This window comes from Artemia sp. Qi Xiang Cuo, chromosome 6 (genome assembly GCF_049724085.1).
Source record: "Artemia sp. Qi Xiang Cuo chromosome 6, ASM4972408v1, whole genome shotgun sequence".
Taxonomy (NCBI): domain Eukaryota; kingdom Metazoa; phylum Arthropoda; class Branchiopoda; order Anostraca; family Artemiidae; genus Artemia; species Artemia sp. Qi Xiang Cuo.
Genome location: NC_142799.1, coordinates 57,789,863 through 57,807,846, shown reverse-complemented (window position 1 = coordinate 57,807,846; position 17,984 = coordinate 57,789,863). Strand labels below are relative to the sequence as shown.

General features: G+C 39.7%; 1 protein-coding gene across 1 annotated transcript in view; it reads left to right on the top strand.

The window, feature by feature from the left end:
* The first annotated feature begins 5,150 nt into the window (after window positions 1-5,150).
* Window positions 5,151-17,984, top strand: part of LOC148951438 (uncharacterized) — a 28,255-nt gene continuing 15,421 nt past the window's right edge. The window contains exon 1 of the mRNA XM_089091108.1: window positions 5,151-5,201. Within this exon, the coding sequence (XP_088947234.1) occupies window positions 5,151-5,201 (51 nt within the window). The remainder of the gene's footprint in view (window positions 5,202-17,984) is intronic.

Genomic DNA, 17,984 nt, shown 5'->3' with positions numbered 1-17,984 from the left:
AAATAGTTCAAAGACCTCACCCTCCCCCCTGTCCTACTGTCTACGCTAAAGATTTCTTTTTTATGCCAACTACGCTGCCCTTTAATTAGCTAAAGTTTTGTATAGGAAGAAAGTTCAAAAGTTTCAAGAAATTTCGAAAGGACGTTAAGACACATCACAATAAACTAATAAGAACTAGATAAAGAATTTTCTATCCAATTACTCCCGGAAATTCTCTCAAACTAAAAATGCTAAAATACTTAAAATTACAGACATGCTTATAATCAGGTTAAAATACATACTTTGCGATAAATGCTAAATTATTGTAACACAAAAAATTCGAAAAACAGTCTTATCAAAACGATCCTGTTCTTTCTGCATCAACAAATGAAATAACCTAACTACTGTCTTTTGAAGCTATTTTTTCGATCCATTCATTGTTGCGTGAAAAAATCATGTTTGATTTATCAGAGGCATGTAATTAAGTTGTTTATAGCAAAGGCCATAAGGCTTCAATGTTTTATTATTATTAATTGAAAAAAACCTTGCATAAAAAAAAGTTTTCTAAGAAAAGTAAAGAGCCATATTGAACTCAGAACCAACAGAAACTAATTCCTATTATAGTTAAAACTCAAAAAGACCAGAAATTACTGTTAAAGAATAAACGAAACCCAAAACGAGCAGAAATCAAAATTAACTGTCTTACAAACATAAAAATTACCGGTGCAAACATAAATGAATGAATAAATTTTATAACCTTCAATATTTTTTTTATTATTTTCTCCCCAGAGGTGCTTTATATGCAAGGGTTAAAAATACCATTTTGTAAAAAATAGTTGAAAGGTTAAATAACAAGACTCTGGTGTCAACAAACCCCCAGGGCCCAGGGGCAGGAAGGAATTCTCATATAAACTTCAGAGAGGGCTCATTTGATTGGAAATTGGAAGTTCTAGTCCAGCTTTTACTAATTAATCATAAGTTATACCGGGGAGGCATATATAGCTGTTTTGGAAGGAATTCTCGTATAAACTTCAGAAAGGGCTCCTTTGATTGGAAATTGGAAGTTCTAGCTCAGTTTTTGAGAGTCAAAAGTGATCTAAGGGCAACTAGCCCCTGTCTCACGCCCTTTTCCCCCCAAATGCATCAGATAAAAATTTTGAGGTAACAATTTTGTAAAAAAAAAATCAAGGGTCAGATAACAAAAACTCCGGGGTCGACACATGTTGTACAAACATAATATTTGCAATATTGTCCTTTTCATAACTAATTAATCATTTGAAAAAAAATAAGTTATTTAATATCAATGAATCAATAAAAATGTAGAGCATTGACCTATGGCAATCTGTTCAGAAAATATTTAAAAAGTAGTCGATGAAAAACATTCACGCCAAACCTTATTTCGATTCAGACGGATGGATAAACCCATCCGATAAAAATATGAGGTGACCATTTTGTTAAAAATAGTTCAGCCATCAGATATTAAAAGTCCAGGGTCGACACAACCCCCCAGGGCCCAGAGATAGGCGTTGTAAGTTATACTCTGGGGATATATATGGTTCTTATAGTAGGGATATTCGTATTAACTTCAGAGAGGGCTCATTTGATTGAAAATAGAAATTTCTAGTTCACTTTTAAAGAGTCAAAAGAGGCCGAAGCTTAATTAGTCCCCACACGCTCTTTTTCCCCAAACCCATCCGATGAAAATTTTGAGATAGCAATTTTGTTAAAAATAGTCCAAACATTAGATAATTAAAACTCCGAGGTTGAAACAAACCCATTTTTTCACTTTGATGTTTTTACTTTGATACCAGTTTTGATACTTTGATGAATATTTGATTATTTTTTTAAGTTTGATTTTGAAATAAGGAATTTTTGAAAAACTTGATTTTTTTTGCAATCAAAAACGAACAAAAATTAATTAAAAAAAAACTTTCTGAAAAATAAGTTTCTGAAAAAAATAGGTGTGGGGGGGGGGTAGTTGCCCTCCAATCACTTTCGACTATTAAAAAGGGCACTAGCCCTTTGAATTTCCAATCGAATGAGTGTCCTCCTAAAAAACATATTTTCTATTTGAAAATCAACTACGCTTAACAAAATTGATATCTCAAAATTTTGATTGGGTGTGTTTGGGGGAATGATGGGCGTGGGGGGGGGGGCTAGGTGCCCTCAAATAACTTTAAACTATTTAAAAGGGCACTAGCCCTTTGAATTTCCAATCGAATGAGCCTGTTTTGAAGTTTCTACGACGACCCCTTCCATGTGAAGTGCCCTGCTCTAAAGTAAAAAAATAATATATGGTACATTGTGCCAACATTGTTCTTATATGCCCTCAGGGCATAACTTAAAACCCTTGCCCCGAGGGTTTTGGGGTATTTTCCTCCTCAAAAAGATATTTTCTATCTGTAAATCAACTACGCTGAACAAAATGGCTATCTCAAAATTTTGATTAGATATTTTTGGGGGAACGATGGGCTTGGGGGGGGGCTAGTTACCCTCCAATAAATTTCGAATATTAAAAAGGGCACTAGCCACCCCAATTTCCAATCGAATGAGCCCTTTTCGAAATTTCTATGACAACTCCTTCGATGTTGTGGCCACATCGTTTTTTACTTAGGCAGCGCTAGCGCGCTGCCTATGATAATTAAAACGTTAACTAATCACTATTTCTTTTTAAGAATAGTTTTTTATTTATTAATAAAAATAATATATAATAAATAATAGTTATTAATTAAAAAACTTTTTCTACAAAATAAGTTTTTCAAACAAAAGTAAAGAACTCCATTAAACCAAAAATGAACAAAAATAGAATCAAATAATCTACCAAGCATACAACTACCACAAATCAGTATCAATAAATAAACCAAAAACGAACAGAAATTAAAAAAAGTTGCCCTCAAATCACTTTAGACTATTAAAAAGGGCACTAGCCCTTTGAATTTCCGATCAAATGAGCTTGTTTTTAGGTTTCTACGACAACGCCATAAATAAAAACCTTATATGCCCCCAGGGCATAACTTAAAAACATTGCCCTGAGGGTTTTGGGGGAGTGTCCTCCTCAAAAACACATTTTTTATCTGGAAATCAACTACGTAGAACAAAATGGCTATCTCAAAATTTTGATTGGATGTGTTTGGGGGAATGATTGGCGTGTGGGAGGGGGGGGGCTAGTTGCCCTCCAATCCCTTTCGACTATTAAAAATAGTGCCCTAGAAATCTCGATTTCCAATCGAATGAGCCCCTTTTGAAGTCCCTACGACGACCCCTTCCATATGAAGTGCCCTGCTCTAAAGTAAAAAAAAATATATGGTACATTGTGCCAACATTGTTCTTATGCCCTCAGGGTATAACTTAAAACCCTTATCCCGAGGATTGTGGGGGATTGTCCTCCTCAAAAAGATATTTTCTATCTGGAAATCAACTACGCTGAACAAAATGGCTATCTCAAAATTTCATTGAATGTGTTTGGGGGAATGATGGGCGTGGGGGGGCTAGTTGCCCTCCAATCACTCGACTATTAAAAAGGGCCCCAATTTCCAATCGAATGAGCCCTTTTCGAAGTTTCTACGACAACTCCTTCGATACGAAGTGCCTGCCGAAGAAAAAAAAACACATTGTGGCCACATCGTTCTTTACTTAGGCAGCGCTAGCGCTCTGCCTATGATAATTAAAACATTAACTAATCACTATTTCTTTTCAAGAATAGTCTTTATTTATTAATAAAAATAATATATAATAAATAATAGTTATTAATTAAAAAACTTTTTCTACAAAATAATTTTTTCAAAAAAAATAAAGAGCTTCATTAACCCAAAAATGAACAAAAAATAGAATCAAATAATTTACTAAGCATACAACTCCCAGAAATCAGTATCAATAAATAAAGGAAATCCAAAACGAACAGAAATTGAGATAAATAAAAGAGTCAAACTCAAAACGAGCAGAAATTAATATGAGTAGGTATCAAAACACCCATACTTTCTAAAAGCCAGAATATAATTTGCACTTTACTGAAAAAAATTCAAATGAATGTGCATTGTCAGTTTAATTTACACATTCTTAAAGTTATAAAAGGGAAAACATTTAAAAGAATTTTTTCAATAAAGTACAAATTATATTCTGGCTTTTAGAAAGCATAGGGGTTTTGAACCTTACTCATATTAATTTCTGCTCGTTTCGAGTTTGACTCTGTTATTTATTTTAATTTCTGCTCGTTTTGCGTCTCATTTATTTATTGATAATAATTTGTGGAAGTTGTATGCTTGATAGATTATTTGATTCTATTTTTATTCATTTTTGGTTTAATCGAGTTCTTTACTTTTTTTTGGAAAAACTTATTTTGTAATTTTTTTTTAATTAATTAATGTTCTTTTTATATTGATACAGTCTTTTTCAGGGAAAACAAAATTAATAGTTTGAATCTTTCCAGTTTTCCCTTAAGAATTTGTAGTTTGTCCTGCTATTTATATGCTGGAGAAACTTTTTCAGCAATTTTTAACGACATGAACTCTTTTGAAAATTATGAAACAAATAGTAGTGTTTAATTTAGTCATGTATATCATCTAGTTGACCTGATAAATAAAAGTTAATACCATTTCCAAAAAATGATGTTTATGCTCTTTCACAGCCTGGATACAATTACATTCTTTTGATCTAGTAAATTTTTAAGAGCAGAAGTAGTAATAGAAGTAGCCCCGAAAATTTGAACTTTATACCCTCAGTTGTTCTTGATATATTGCTGAGATGTCTTATTGGCAACCAGCACACAAACAGTGAGTTTGATTTAATTTTAAAGCAACATTTAGTTTTTAAGCATAATGGGCAAATTAAATGACTGTGAGGGGGGGGGGTGAGCTACCCAGGGGCGTCATTTGGGGGTGGTAACGGGGGAGGGGCAGTGCCCCCTCCCCCTGAACGAAATGGCTGAACGAAATGGCTGTCTTAAAATTTTGATTGGAAGTGTCTGGAAAATTATGAGCTAAAGAGGAGGGCCGATTGCCCTCCAATCATTTTTTGATTCTTAAGATGGCACTAGTACTTTTAATTTTCAATCAAATTAGCTTCTTTAAAATATCAATGGTATTATTAGCTATGATGGAGCCTCGCTGTCTGTGTCCTTATATGTCCTATAGTGCTTATATGCCCTTTTAATACCTGCATACATATAGGTTTAAATGAATGCACACAGTGCATTTTGGCTAGCTCAAAATCTACAACCTATGAAGGTATGAAGGTGAAATTTTCGGAGAATATTTCTGTTGTACGGATGACAACCTGCCATCCGTATGCAGGTTGTCAAAAGGGTATTTTAGCAACATCTTAGGAACAGTTTCGTGTGTGAAATTAAAACTTACAACGCTTGTTGTGGGGGATGTTGAACTAACCAAAAGACAATATTTGCATCATAATATTATTGCTTCTACTCCTACAACTAGTGCTATAATTACTATTACTGCTGCTGCTACTGCTGCTATTAAAGCTAAGGCTACTACTATTAACTGTACTCCTACTGCTACTACTATACTCAGTGATGCTACTACTACAACTAATAAACATAAGGGTATTAAGGCGAAAATTTTGGGCAATATTGTAACTGTATTGAAATAAATTGAAACGCACTATGGCCATATAGGTTGTCAAGAGGACGTATAAGCAATGCTTCAGGACCGGTTGATGGTATTAAGTTAAAAATTTCATCATGTAGTGAAGGGGATGTTGAAAAAAAAGGTGCTATTTGCATTCTGATACTAATACTACTACTGCTACTACAACTATGGCTACGCACCGTTACTGAAACTTTCAACAATGCTGGAGAACTGATATCTCAAAACTTGGTTTAGATATTTGCTATGGGAAATTATGGGCGTGGGGGGGGGAGTTTTCTCTCAGATCACTTTGACTCTTAAAAAGGGCTCTATAACTTCCAATTTAAAATCAAATGAGACTCATCAGAATTTAATAAGACCACTAATTCCTTAAGAACCTTATATGCACCCAGGGCATAACTTAAATCCCTTGCCTCAGGGCTCTGGGGGGTTGTGGCAACCCTGGAAGTATTGCTATATGTTTTTCGGCCTATATATAACCCAAATTACCATTGCACAATTTCAATCAGACGCACTTAGTGAAGGGATGAATAATTGGATGGGGCGGGGGTGCTACTTGACCTCCATCACCATTGACTCTTAAAAGGGAACTAGAACTTCCAATTTCAACCAAATGATCCACCTTTAAAAGCTTATATAACCATCTCTTCCATAAGAGCCTTAAATGCCCCAGGGCATAACTTACAACCCTCGTCCTCGGGCTCAGGTGGTTTGCATCAGCCTCAAAAGCCTTGTTATATGATATTTAGACTATTTTAAATAAAAGAACTTTCTCAAAATATCTATTGAAGACATCTCAGGAAAAAAAAACGTGTTTGTGTGTGTGTGTGTTGGGGGGAGGGGGGGGGTATCTGCGCTCTGATCACTTTGATTCAAAAAAGGCAATAGAACTTATAATTACCCATCCAATGAGTCCCCTCCAAAGCATATACGACCACCCGTTTTATAAGAACCTTATATGGTTATGCCCAAGGGCATAACTTACAACCCTATCCCTGACAGCTGTGGGGGGGGGGGGTATTCATCACAGATGTAATTTCCAAAGCGTTCAACTACGATAAATAAAGTTGTTATCTACAGATTGTTATTGTAGGTGTTGAGGTAAACTCTGAGCATGGAGGGAGGGGGCTATTTGCTCTCAAATCACTTTGACTCTTAAAAAGGGCACTATAAATTCCAACTTCAAATAAGTCAAGCCCCATTTGATCTTTATCCGACCGCCCTTGCAATAACAATCTTATAAGCCCTCATAAAAAAATTTACAACCCTATACCCAGGGCGCTGGGGGGGGGGGGGTTGTGTCATCCCTAGAGACATTATTATATGTTCTTTGGACGATTTTGAAAAAAATCACAATCCCTTAATTTTAATCACATGCGTTTGGTGAAAAGAGGGGTTGTAGAAGAGGGAGGGGGGGTAAATGCCATCCATTTCTTTTGACGTTTAAAAAGGAACTAGAACTTCTCATTTTCAACCAAATGAGCCTCTTCTAAAGTTAAACAGCCATCCCTTCCATAAAAACCTTAAATACCCCTGGGGCAGAAATTACAACCCTTGCCCCTAATCTCTGGGGTTTGTTTCACCCCAAAAGCCTTTTTATATGATATTTAGATTATTTTTAATAGAATGGCAATCTCAAAATTTCTATTAGATGCAGTTTGAGACAATACAACGTGCTTGTGTGTTTGTGGGAGGGGGGGCGGTAGCTGTTCTCCGATCACTTTGACTTAAAAAGAGGACTAGAGCGTCTGATTACCAATCCAATGAGCCCCCTTCAAATTTCATATGACCATGCTTTCTATAAAAACCTTATATGCCCCCAGGGCTAAACTTAAAACCCTTGCCCTGAGGGCTGGAGGGATATGTTATCCTCAAAGACATAATTTCCAGACCTTTCAAATACGTTGAACAAAATGGCTATAACATAGTTTTGGTTGAAAGTGTTTGGGGAAATGATGGGTGTGGGGGGGGGATTTGCCCTCTGATCACTTTCGACTAATAAAAAGGCACTAGTCCTCTCAATTTCCAATCAAATGAGGCCTTTTTGAAGCTTCTACGACAAAACTTTCTATAAAAACCTTATATGTCCCAATGGCATAACTTACGAGCCTTGTCCTGAGGGCTATGGGGGGGGGGTTGTTATCCTCAAATACATAATTTCCAGACCTTTCAACTACGTTGAACAAAATGGCCATATCAAAATGTTGATCTGAAATGTTTGGGGAAATGATGGGCGTGGGGGGGGGGGAATTTTTCCTCCGATTACTTTTGACTATTAAAAACGGCAATAGTCCTCTCAATTTCCAGTTGAATGAGCCCTTTTTGAAGTTTTTTCGACAACACTTTCTATAAAAACTTTACAAGCCCCCAGGGCATAATTTACAACCTTAGCCCTGAGGGCTGTGGGGTGGTTGTCATACTCAAAGACATATTTTCCGGACACTTCAACTACGTTCAACAAAATGGGTATATCAAAATGTTGATCGGATGTGTTTGGAGTAATGATGGGCGTAGAGGGGGGGATTCACCCACCAATCGCTTTTGACTATTAATAAGGGCACTAGCCCCCTCATTTCCCAATTGAATGAGCCCAATTTGAAGTTTCTAAGACAACATTTTCTATAAAAACCTTAAAAGCCCCCAGGGTATAAATTAAAACCTTTGCCCAGGGAGCTGTGTGGGGTTTGTCATCATAAAGACAATTTCCAGATTTTTCAACTACGTTTAACAAAATGGCAATATCAAAATCTTGATCGGATATGTTTTGGAAAATGATGGGCGTGGGGTTGATTCTTCCTCCGATTGCTTTTGACTATTAAAAAGGGCAATAATCCCCTCAATTTCCAGTTGAATAAGCCTTTTTGAAGTTTTTACGACAACACTTTTTATAAAAAATCTCATAAGATCCCAGGCATAACTTACAACCTTAGCCCTGAGGGCTGTTGGGTAGTTGTCTTACTCAAAGACGTAATTTCCGGACCTTTCAACTACGTTCAACAAAATGGCTAACTCAAAATGTTGATCAGAAGTGTTTGGGGAAATTGTGGGCGTAGAGGGGGGGGGGGGCATTTGCCTTCCGATCACTTATGACTATTAATAAGGGCACTAGCCCTGTCAATTCCCAATTCAATGAGATCATCTTGAAGTTTCCAATAAAAACCTTATATGCCTCCCGCGCATCACTTACAACCTTTGCCTTGGGGGCTGTGGCGGGTTTGTCATCATCAAAGACATAATTTCCAGACATTTAAAATACGTTAAACAAAATGGTTATCTCAAAATTCTGATTGGATGTGTTTGGGGAAATGGTGGTTGTGAGAGGGGGTTAGTTGCCCTCCAATCATTTTCGACTATTAAAAAGGGCACTGGTCCTTTCAATTTCCAATCGAATCAGCCCTTTTTGAAGTTTATACAACAACGCTTTCTATAAAAACCTAATATGCCCCCAGGGCATAACTTACAACCCTTGGCCTGAGGGGTGTGGGGGGTGGTCGTCCTCAAAGGATTTGATAACCCTTGCAACCCTTGCCCTGAGGCTTGTGGGGGGGATGGGTTGTCATCCTTAAAGACCTATTTTTCAAAACTTTCAACTACGTTGTATAAAATGGCTGTCTAAAAATTTTGATTGGATGTGTTTGGGGAAAAGGTGGACGGGAGAGGGGGGTTAGTTGCCCTCAAATCACTTTTGACTATTAATAATAGCACTAGCAGTTTGAATTTCCAATCGAATGAGCCCTTTTTCAAGTTTCTACGACAAAGATTTCAATAAAAACTTATATGCCCCCAGGGCATAACTTATAACCCTTGCCCTGAAGACTGTGGGGGGAGTGTTCTGCTCAAAGGTATAATTCTTGAACTTTAACTGTGTGGAACAAAATGACTATCTCAAAATTTTGATTGGATGTGTTTGGGAAAATAGTGGGCGTGGAAGGGGTGTTAGTTGCTTTCCAATTAATTCCGACTATTAAAAAGGGCACTAGACCTTTGAATTTCCAATCGAATGAGCCCTTTTTGAAGTTTCTACGAAAACACGTTCTATATAAACTTTATATACCCCCAGGGCATAACTTACAACCCTTGCCCTGAGGGTTGAGATGGGGTTGTCATTCTCAAAGAGTTAATTTACAGAACTTAAAACTACGATGAATAAAATGCCTATCTCAAAACTTTGATTGGATGTGTTTGGAGAAAAGCTGGGCGTGACAGGGGGTTTAGTTGCCCTCCAATCACTTTCGACTATTAAAAAGGGCACTATTTTTTTTGAATTTTTAATCGAATGAGCCTATTTTGAAATTTCTACGACAACGCCTTCTATAAAAACCTTATATGCCCCCAGGGTATAACTTACAACCCTTGCACTGAAGGCTGTGGGGGAGTGTCCACCTCAGAAAAACAATTTCCATCTGAAAATCAACTACGCTGAATAAAATGGCTATCTCAAAATTTTGATAGGATGTGTTTGGGGAAATAGTGGGCGTGGAAGGGGTGTTTGTTGCCTTCCAATCACTTTCGACTATTAAAAAGGGCACTAGCAATTTCAATTTCCAATCGAATGAGCCCTTTTTGAAGGTTCTACGACGACAAGTTCTATAAAAAACATGATATGCCCCCAGGGCAAAACTTACAACCCTTGCCCTGCGGGCTGTTGGGTAGTGTCCTCCTAAAAAATTTCTATCTGGAAATCCACAACACTGAACAAAATGGATATCTAAAAATTTTGATTGGATGTGTTTGGGGAAATGGTGGGCGAGAGAGGGTGCTAGTTGCCCTCAAATCACTTTCGACTATTAAAAAGGGCACTAGACCTTTGAATTTCCAATCGAATCTGCCCTTTTTCAAGTTTCTACGTCAAAGATTTCAATTACAATTAATATGCCCCCCGGGCATAATTTATAACTCTGGCCCTGAAGACTGTGGGGGGAGTGTCCTGCTCAAAGGTTTAATTTCCTGAACTTTAACTGCGTGGAACAAAATGTCTATCTCAAAATTTTGATTGGTTGTGTTTGGGGAAATGGTGGGCGCGGAAGGGGTGTTAGTTGCCTTCCAATCACTTTCAACTATTTAAAAGGGCACTAGTACTTTGAATTTCCAATCGAATGAGTCCTTTTTGAAGTTTCTACGAAAACACGTTCTATATAAACTTTATATACCCCCAGGGCATAACTTACAACCCTTGCCCTGAGGGTTGAGAGGGGGTTGTCATCCTCAAAGAGTTAATTTACAGAACTTAAAACTACGATGAATATAATGGCTATCTCAAAACTTTGATTAGATGTGTTTGGGGAGAAGCTGGGTATGACAGGGGGTTTAGCTGCCCTCCAATCACTTTTGACTATTGAAAATGGCACTAGTTTTTTTGAATTTCTTATCGAATGAGCCTTTTTTGAAGTTTTTACGATAACGCCTTCTATAAAAACCTTATATGCCCCCAGGGTATAACTTACAACCCTTGCACTGAAGGCTGTGGGGGAGTGTCCACCTCAAAAACATAATTTCCATCTGAAAATTAACTACGCTGAACAAAATGGCTATCTCAAAATTTTGATAGGATGTGTTTTGGGAAATAGTGGGCGTGGAAGGGGTGTTTGTTGCCTTCCAATCACTTTCGACTATTAAAAAGGGCACAAGCCACTCCAATTTCCAATTGAATGAGTCCTTTTCGAAGTTTCTACGACAACTTCTTCGATACTAAGTGCCCTGGTCTAAAGGAAAAAAAAAAAAAAATAATACATTGTGCCAACATCGTTCTTATATGCCCCCAGGGCATAACTTACAACCCTTGCCCTGAAGGCTGTGGGGGAGTATCCTTTTCAAAAACATGATTTCTATTTTGAAATCAATTACGCTGAACAAAATGGCTATCTCAAAATTTTGATTGGATGTGTTTCGGGAAATAGTGGACGTGGAAGGGGTGTTAGTTGCCTTACAATCACTTTCGACTATTAAAAAGGGCACAACCCACTCCAATTTCCAATTGAATGAGCCCTTTTCGTTGTTTCTACGACAACTTCTTCCATACGAAGTGCCCTGCTCCAAAGGAAAAAATTAATAAATGATTTTGGCATTTTGCCAACATTGTTCTTATATGCCCTCAGGGCATAACTTAAAACTCTTTCCCCGAAGGTTGTGGGGGAGTGTTCTCCTCAAAAACATTTTTTCTCTCTGGAAATCAACTACGCTGAAAAAATGGCTATCTCAAAATTTTGATTGGATGTGTTTGGGGGGAACACTCAAACTCAAGACGAGAAGAAATTAACATAAGTTGGGCGCAAAACCCCTGTGCCTTCCAAAGACCAGAACATAATTTGCACTTTACTGAAAAAATATAAATGTTTTTACTTTGATAACTTTAATAAATTAAATAATATTAACATTTTGATTACAAAATATCAGTATATGTATATTAAACTGACAATGCACATTCATTTGTATTTTTTTCAGTAAAGTGCAAATTTTGTTCTGGCCTTGGAAAGGCATAGGGGTTTTACGCCCAACTTATGTTAATTTCTGCTCGTTTTGAGTTTGACTCGGTTATTTATTGTAATTTCTGTTCGTTTTGGGTTTCATTTATTTATCAATGCTGATTTGTGGTAGTTACACGCTTGGTAGATTTTTGATATTATTTTTGCTCATTTTTTGTTTAATGGAGCTCTTTACTTTTCTTTGAAAAACTTATTTTGCGTAAAAAGTTTTTTAAATTGATTACTGTTCGTTTTATATTGACATAGTCTTTTCAGGGAAAAAGAGAATAATAGTTTCGATATTTTCCTTTTTTAAAGAATTTATAGTTTGGCCTGCTATTTGTATGCTGGAGAAAAATTTTCAGCAATTTTTAATAACATACACCCCCTTAAAAATCTGGACACAAATAGTAGTGTTTAATTTAGCTTCATAACTCCTCTAGTTGACCTGAAATGGAAAACTTAATACTATTCGCAAAAAAATCCGTTTACTTTAATTGATAGCTTGGATACACTTACGCTATTTTGATTTGGTTAAATTTTAAGAGCAGAAGCAGCCCCAAAAGTTTGAACATAATACCATCGGTCGTTTTTGGGATACTGCAGAGATGCCTTATTGGGAATTAGCATTAACACAGTGCATTTTGATTTAATCTCATGGCAACATTTAATTTCTAAACATAAAGTCAAATGGGAGGGTGGGCGTGGGAAGGGGATTGGTTTCCCTCCAATCACTTTCGATTATTAAAAGGGCATCGGCCCTTTCTATTTTCAATCGAATGAGTCCTTTTCGAAGTTCCTACGACAACTCCTTCGATACGAATTGCCCGGGTATGGAGGAAAAAAAAAACATTGTGCCCACATCGTTCTTTACTTAGGCAGCTCTATCGCGCTGCCTATGATTCATTTTCACCCATTGTGAATTTACATTGTACGGGTCGTTATCTTGGATTTATCACGTTTGATAGTTCAGTTAGTTCGACAATATTTTTTTTCCAACCAATTATTATTTATGATAATTGTAAATTTGTGATTTTTGGGTTGTCCTTTTGTCATATTAATTAAAAAAACTTTTTCCACAAAATAAGTTTTTAAAAAAAAAGTAAAGAGCTCCATTAAACAGAAAATAATCAAAAATAAAATTAAATAATCTACCAAGCGTGAAACCGCCACAAATCAGCATTGATAAATAAATGAAACCCAAAACGAACAGAAATTACAATAAATAACCGGGTCAAACTCAAAACGAGCAGAAATTAACATAAGTTGGGCGCAAAACCCCTATGTCTTCCCAAGACCAGAACAAAATTTGCAATTTACTGAAAAAATATAAATGTTTTTACTTTGATAACTTTAATAAATTAAATAATATTAACATTTTGATTACTAAATATCAGTATATGTATATTAAACTGACAATGCACAAGTAGAGAGGGGTCAGGAGGTCCGATCCCTCACCCCTGCTGCCACCTATAACTTTTTTTACATAATTCATGGATGAATATGTGTGTCGGTCGATTTATTTGATGTTTTTTATGGATTTTGTCAGGGAGAATTTGAAAAACAGGAATTTTGTTACATTTTTTTATGTTTTTATTGACTTTGTCAGTGACAATTTGAAAAAACTGGATGTTTTATTGTTTTTGTCAGTGAGAATTTGAAAAACAGGAACTTTCTCACTTGGAAAACCATAAACCACGTGGTGCTGTCACGAGTCAGAACACCTGTGCTGTCGACCTCAATTCACCTATCGTGAATCAATAATTCCCCTTAGAAACAACAAATTATTTTCCCTTTCTTGACAGATCAATCAATCAATGACATCATCTGTCAGACTTTAAAAATTTTCGCCTAGAAACATTTCTCCAGGAATAGATCCAAGTCATTAATGTCTTAGCGTCGGGAACAGTTCTACTGGTCGAACTCCAAAGGATATTAATAACCAAAGGCCATGGAAACAATTAGGCAAGAAACATCTTAGCGATGAATTGTTTTAGCCCACGAAAAGGTTTCATATTAATTTGAAATGCGTTAGCGCAGAGATGCCAATAACAAAGGAACACGCTGAATTTACGTTTAGGGATAATTTGGGCGAAACCGTTTTAGACAGGTTATGGAACTATTTCGGCGAAACAGATAGAGACATTTTAAAAGAAGATTTTTGAAGAGATTTTAGAAGAGAATTTAATGGTGAAACTCTGTGGTCGTTATAATACACAAGTTTCATTTGAACAGTGTTGTGAGGTCCTCTAACCCAACCCCAAAGGGTTCCAATCCTCCTACCCCAACCCCGAAGGAAGCCCCCGGTCCTCAAAGCCCCCCAAACTCCCAAAGGGCCACCGGCGCCCCCAAAGGCCCACCCAGACCCCCAAAGGCCATCCCCAGGCCCCAAATGTCCCCCAGGCTCCCAACTGTCCCCCCGGACCCCCAAAGGCCATCCCTGTGCTCCAAAGGCCCTCCCTGTGCCCCCAAAGGTCCTCCACCGGTCCCCAAAGGCCCATCGAGCTCCCAAAGGACCAACGGGGTCCCAAAGGCCCTCCACCGGTCCCCAACTGACCCTCCGGACCCCCAAAGGTCCTCCCTGTGCTCCAAAGGCCCTCCCTGTGCCCCAACGGTCCTTCTCCGTTCCCAAAACGCCAATCGAGCTTCCAAAGGACCAACGGGGTCCCAATGGCACTCCAACGGTCCCCATCTGCCCCTACGGACCCCCAAAGGCCCTCCCTGGGGTCCACCGGCCCGCCATGTGCCCCCCGGGTCCGCCTCCGGTCCCCCCAGGCCCATCTCGCCCCCAAAGGACCACCGGGGTCCCAAAGGCCCTCCCCCGGTCCCCCACTGCCTCTCCGGCCCCCCAAAGGCCCTCCACCAGTCCCCAAATGTGCCCCCAGGCCCCCAAGTGCCCCCCGGACACTCAAAGACCCCCCAAGCTCCCAAAGGCCCTCCCTGTACCCCAAAGGCCCACCCAGACCCCCAATGGCCATCCCCGGGCCCCCCCAAAGGCCCATTGAGCTCCCAAAGGACCAACGGGGTCCCAAAGGCCCTCCACCGGTCCCCAAATGCCCCCCAGGCCCCCAAAGGCCCTCCCTGTACCCAAAGGCCCTCCCTGTGCCCCAAAGGCCCTCCCCCAGGCCCCCAAAGGTCCCCCGGACCAGAGAAGCGCCCGCCGGGATAACACACACACACACACACACAAATACACAAACAGCCACACACACACACACACACAAACACAAACACAAACAAACACACACACACAAAAAAACACACACACCCAAACAAACAAACACACACACACACACACACACACACACACACACACACACACACACACACACACACACACACACACACACACACACACACACACACACACACACACACACACACACACACACACACACACACACACACACACACACACACACACACACACACACACACACACACACACACACACACACACACACACACACACACACACACACACACACACACACACACACACACACACACACACACACACACACACACACACACACACACACACACACACACACACACACACACACACACACACACACACACACACACACACACACACACACACACACACACACACACACACACACACACACACACACACACACACACACACACACACACACACACACACACACACACACACACACACACACACACACACACACACACACACACACACACACACACACACACACACACACACACACACAACACACACACACAGAGAGCACACACACAAACAAACAGACACACACACACACACACACAGAAACACCCCCACCCAGCGAAACACCAAGTCACACTCACACACACATAGACACACACACAGACTGTAACACACAGAGACACACACACACAGACACACACACAGAGACACACACACAGACACACAGACAAACAGAGACACTCACAGAGACAAAGACACAGAAAGACACATACAGAGACACAGACACAGAGAGACACTCACCCACACAACCACAGACAGACACACACACAGACACACAGAAATACACTCCCTCACACAGACACACACACACAGAGAGACACACTCACAGAGACACACTGAGACACAGACACACACACACACAGACAGACCAGGACACAGACCAAGACGGACAGACAAACTCAGACACAGACACAAAGAAACACCCACACACACACACACACACACATAGACAGAGAGAGAGAAAAAAAGACAGAAAAACACCGAGACATAAACACTGACACACACACACTCCGTCACACAATCAGTGAGCCTAACACAGAGAGACACACACACAGACACACACACTCAGAGACACACACACACAGAGACACACACACAGAGACACACACACACAGACACCAACAACCACAGACACACACACACAGAGAGACACACAAGCACAGAGCCCACCTCAGAGAGAGAAACACACATAGACAAACACACATAGACACAAACAGACACATAGACACACAATCACATAGACACACACACATACATAGAAACAGACACATAGACACAAACAGATAGACACAAGAACTCATATTGAGACACACACAGAGAGACACAGACACAAATACACACACACACACAGACAAAAACACACAGACACAAACAGAGAGAAACACACACAGACACACACACATACACACACACACACAAACACACACACACACAGAGACACACACACATAAACACACACACTGTGAGACACACACAGAGAGTCACACTCAGAGACACACACACAGAGGTACACACACAGAGACACACACACAGTCACACACACAGAGAGACACACACACAGAGACACACACACAGAGAGAGACACACACAGAGACACACACACAGAGTGACACACACACACAGAGAGACACACACAGAGACACACACACAGAGACACAAACACAGACACACACACACAAAGACACACACACAGAGACACACACACAGACACAAACACAGAGACAAACACTCAGACAGACACACAAACACATACACACAAACAAACGCATAAACAGACAGACACACACACAGATACACTCACATAGACAGACCCCGACAGACAGAGACACACAGAGTCACACACACGATGAGACAAAGACACAGAGACAGAGACACAGAGAGACACACACAGAGAGAGACACACACAGAGAAAGACACGAACCGAGACACATTCTCAGACACACACACACAGAGACACGCACACACACACACACACACACAGACACACAAACACACACTATCACAAACAGACACACACACACAGACACATATAAAGTGACTCTCACTCTGATACAGTAACACTGATACACACACACTCTCAGAGACAGACACAGACACACACACACAGATACACACACACACACAGAGACACACACACACAGACACACAAACACAGAGACAGACACAGACACAGACACACACACAGAGAAAGACACACACACGGAAACACACACACACGCAGACACACACAGAGACACACACACAGACACAAACACACACACACACACACACACAGACACACACACACACACACACACACACAGACACACATACAGACACACACACACACACAGACACACACACACACAGACACACACACACACACACACACACACACACACACACACACAGACACACACACACAGAGACACACACAGACAGACACACACACACAGAAACAAACACACACACACAAACACACACAGCCAGACAAATAGAGTCCGACTCACAGAGAAACATAAAGAGACACAGACACAGAGACACACACACACAGATACTCTCACAGAGACACTCACACTCAGACACACACAAAGAGACACAGACACAGAGAAAAATACACAGAGACACAGACAAACAGACACACACACACGGAGACACAGACACACAGACACACACACAGAGACACACACACAGACA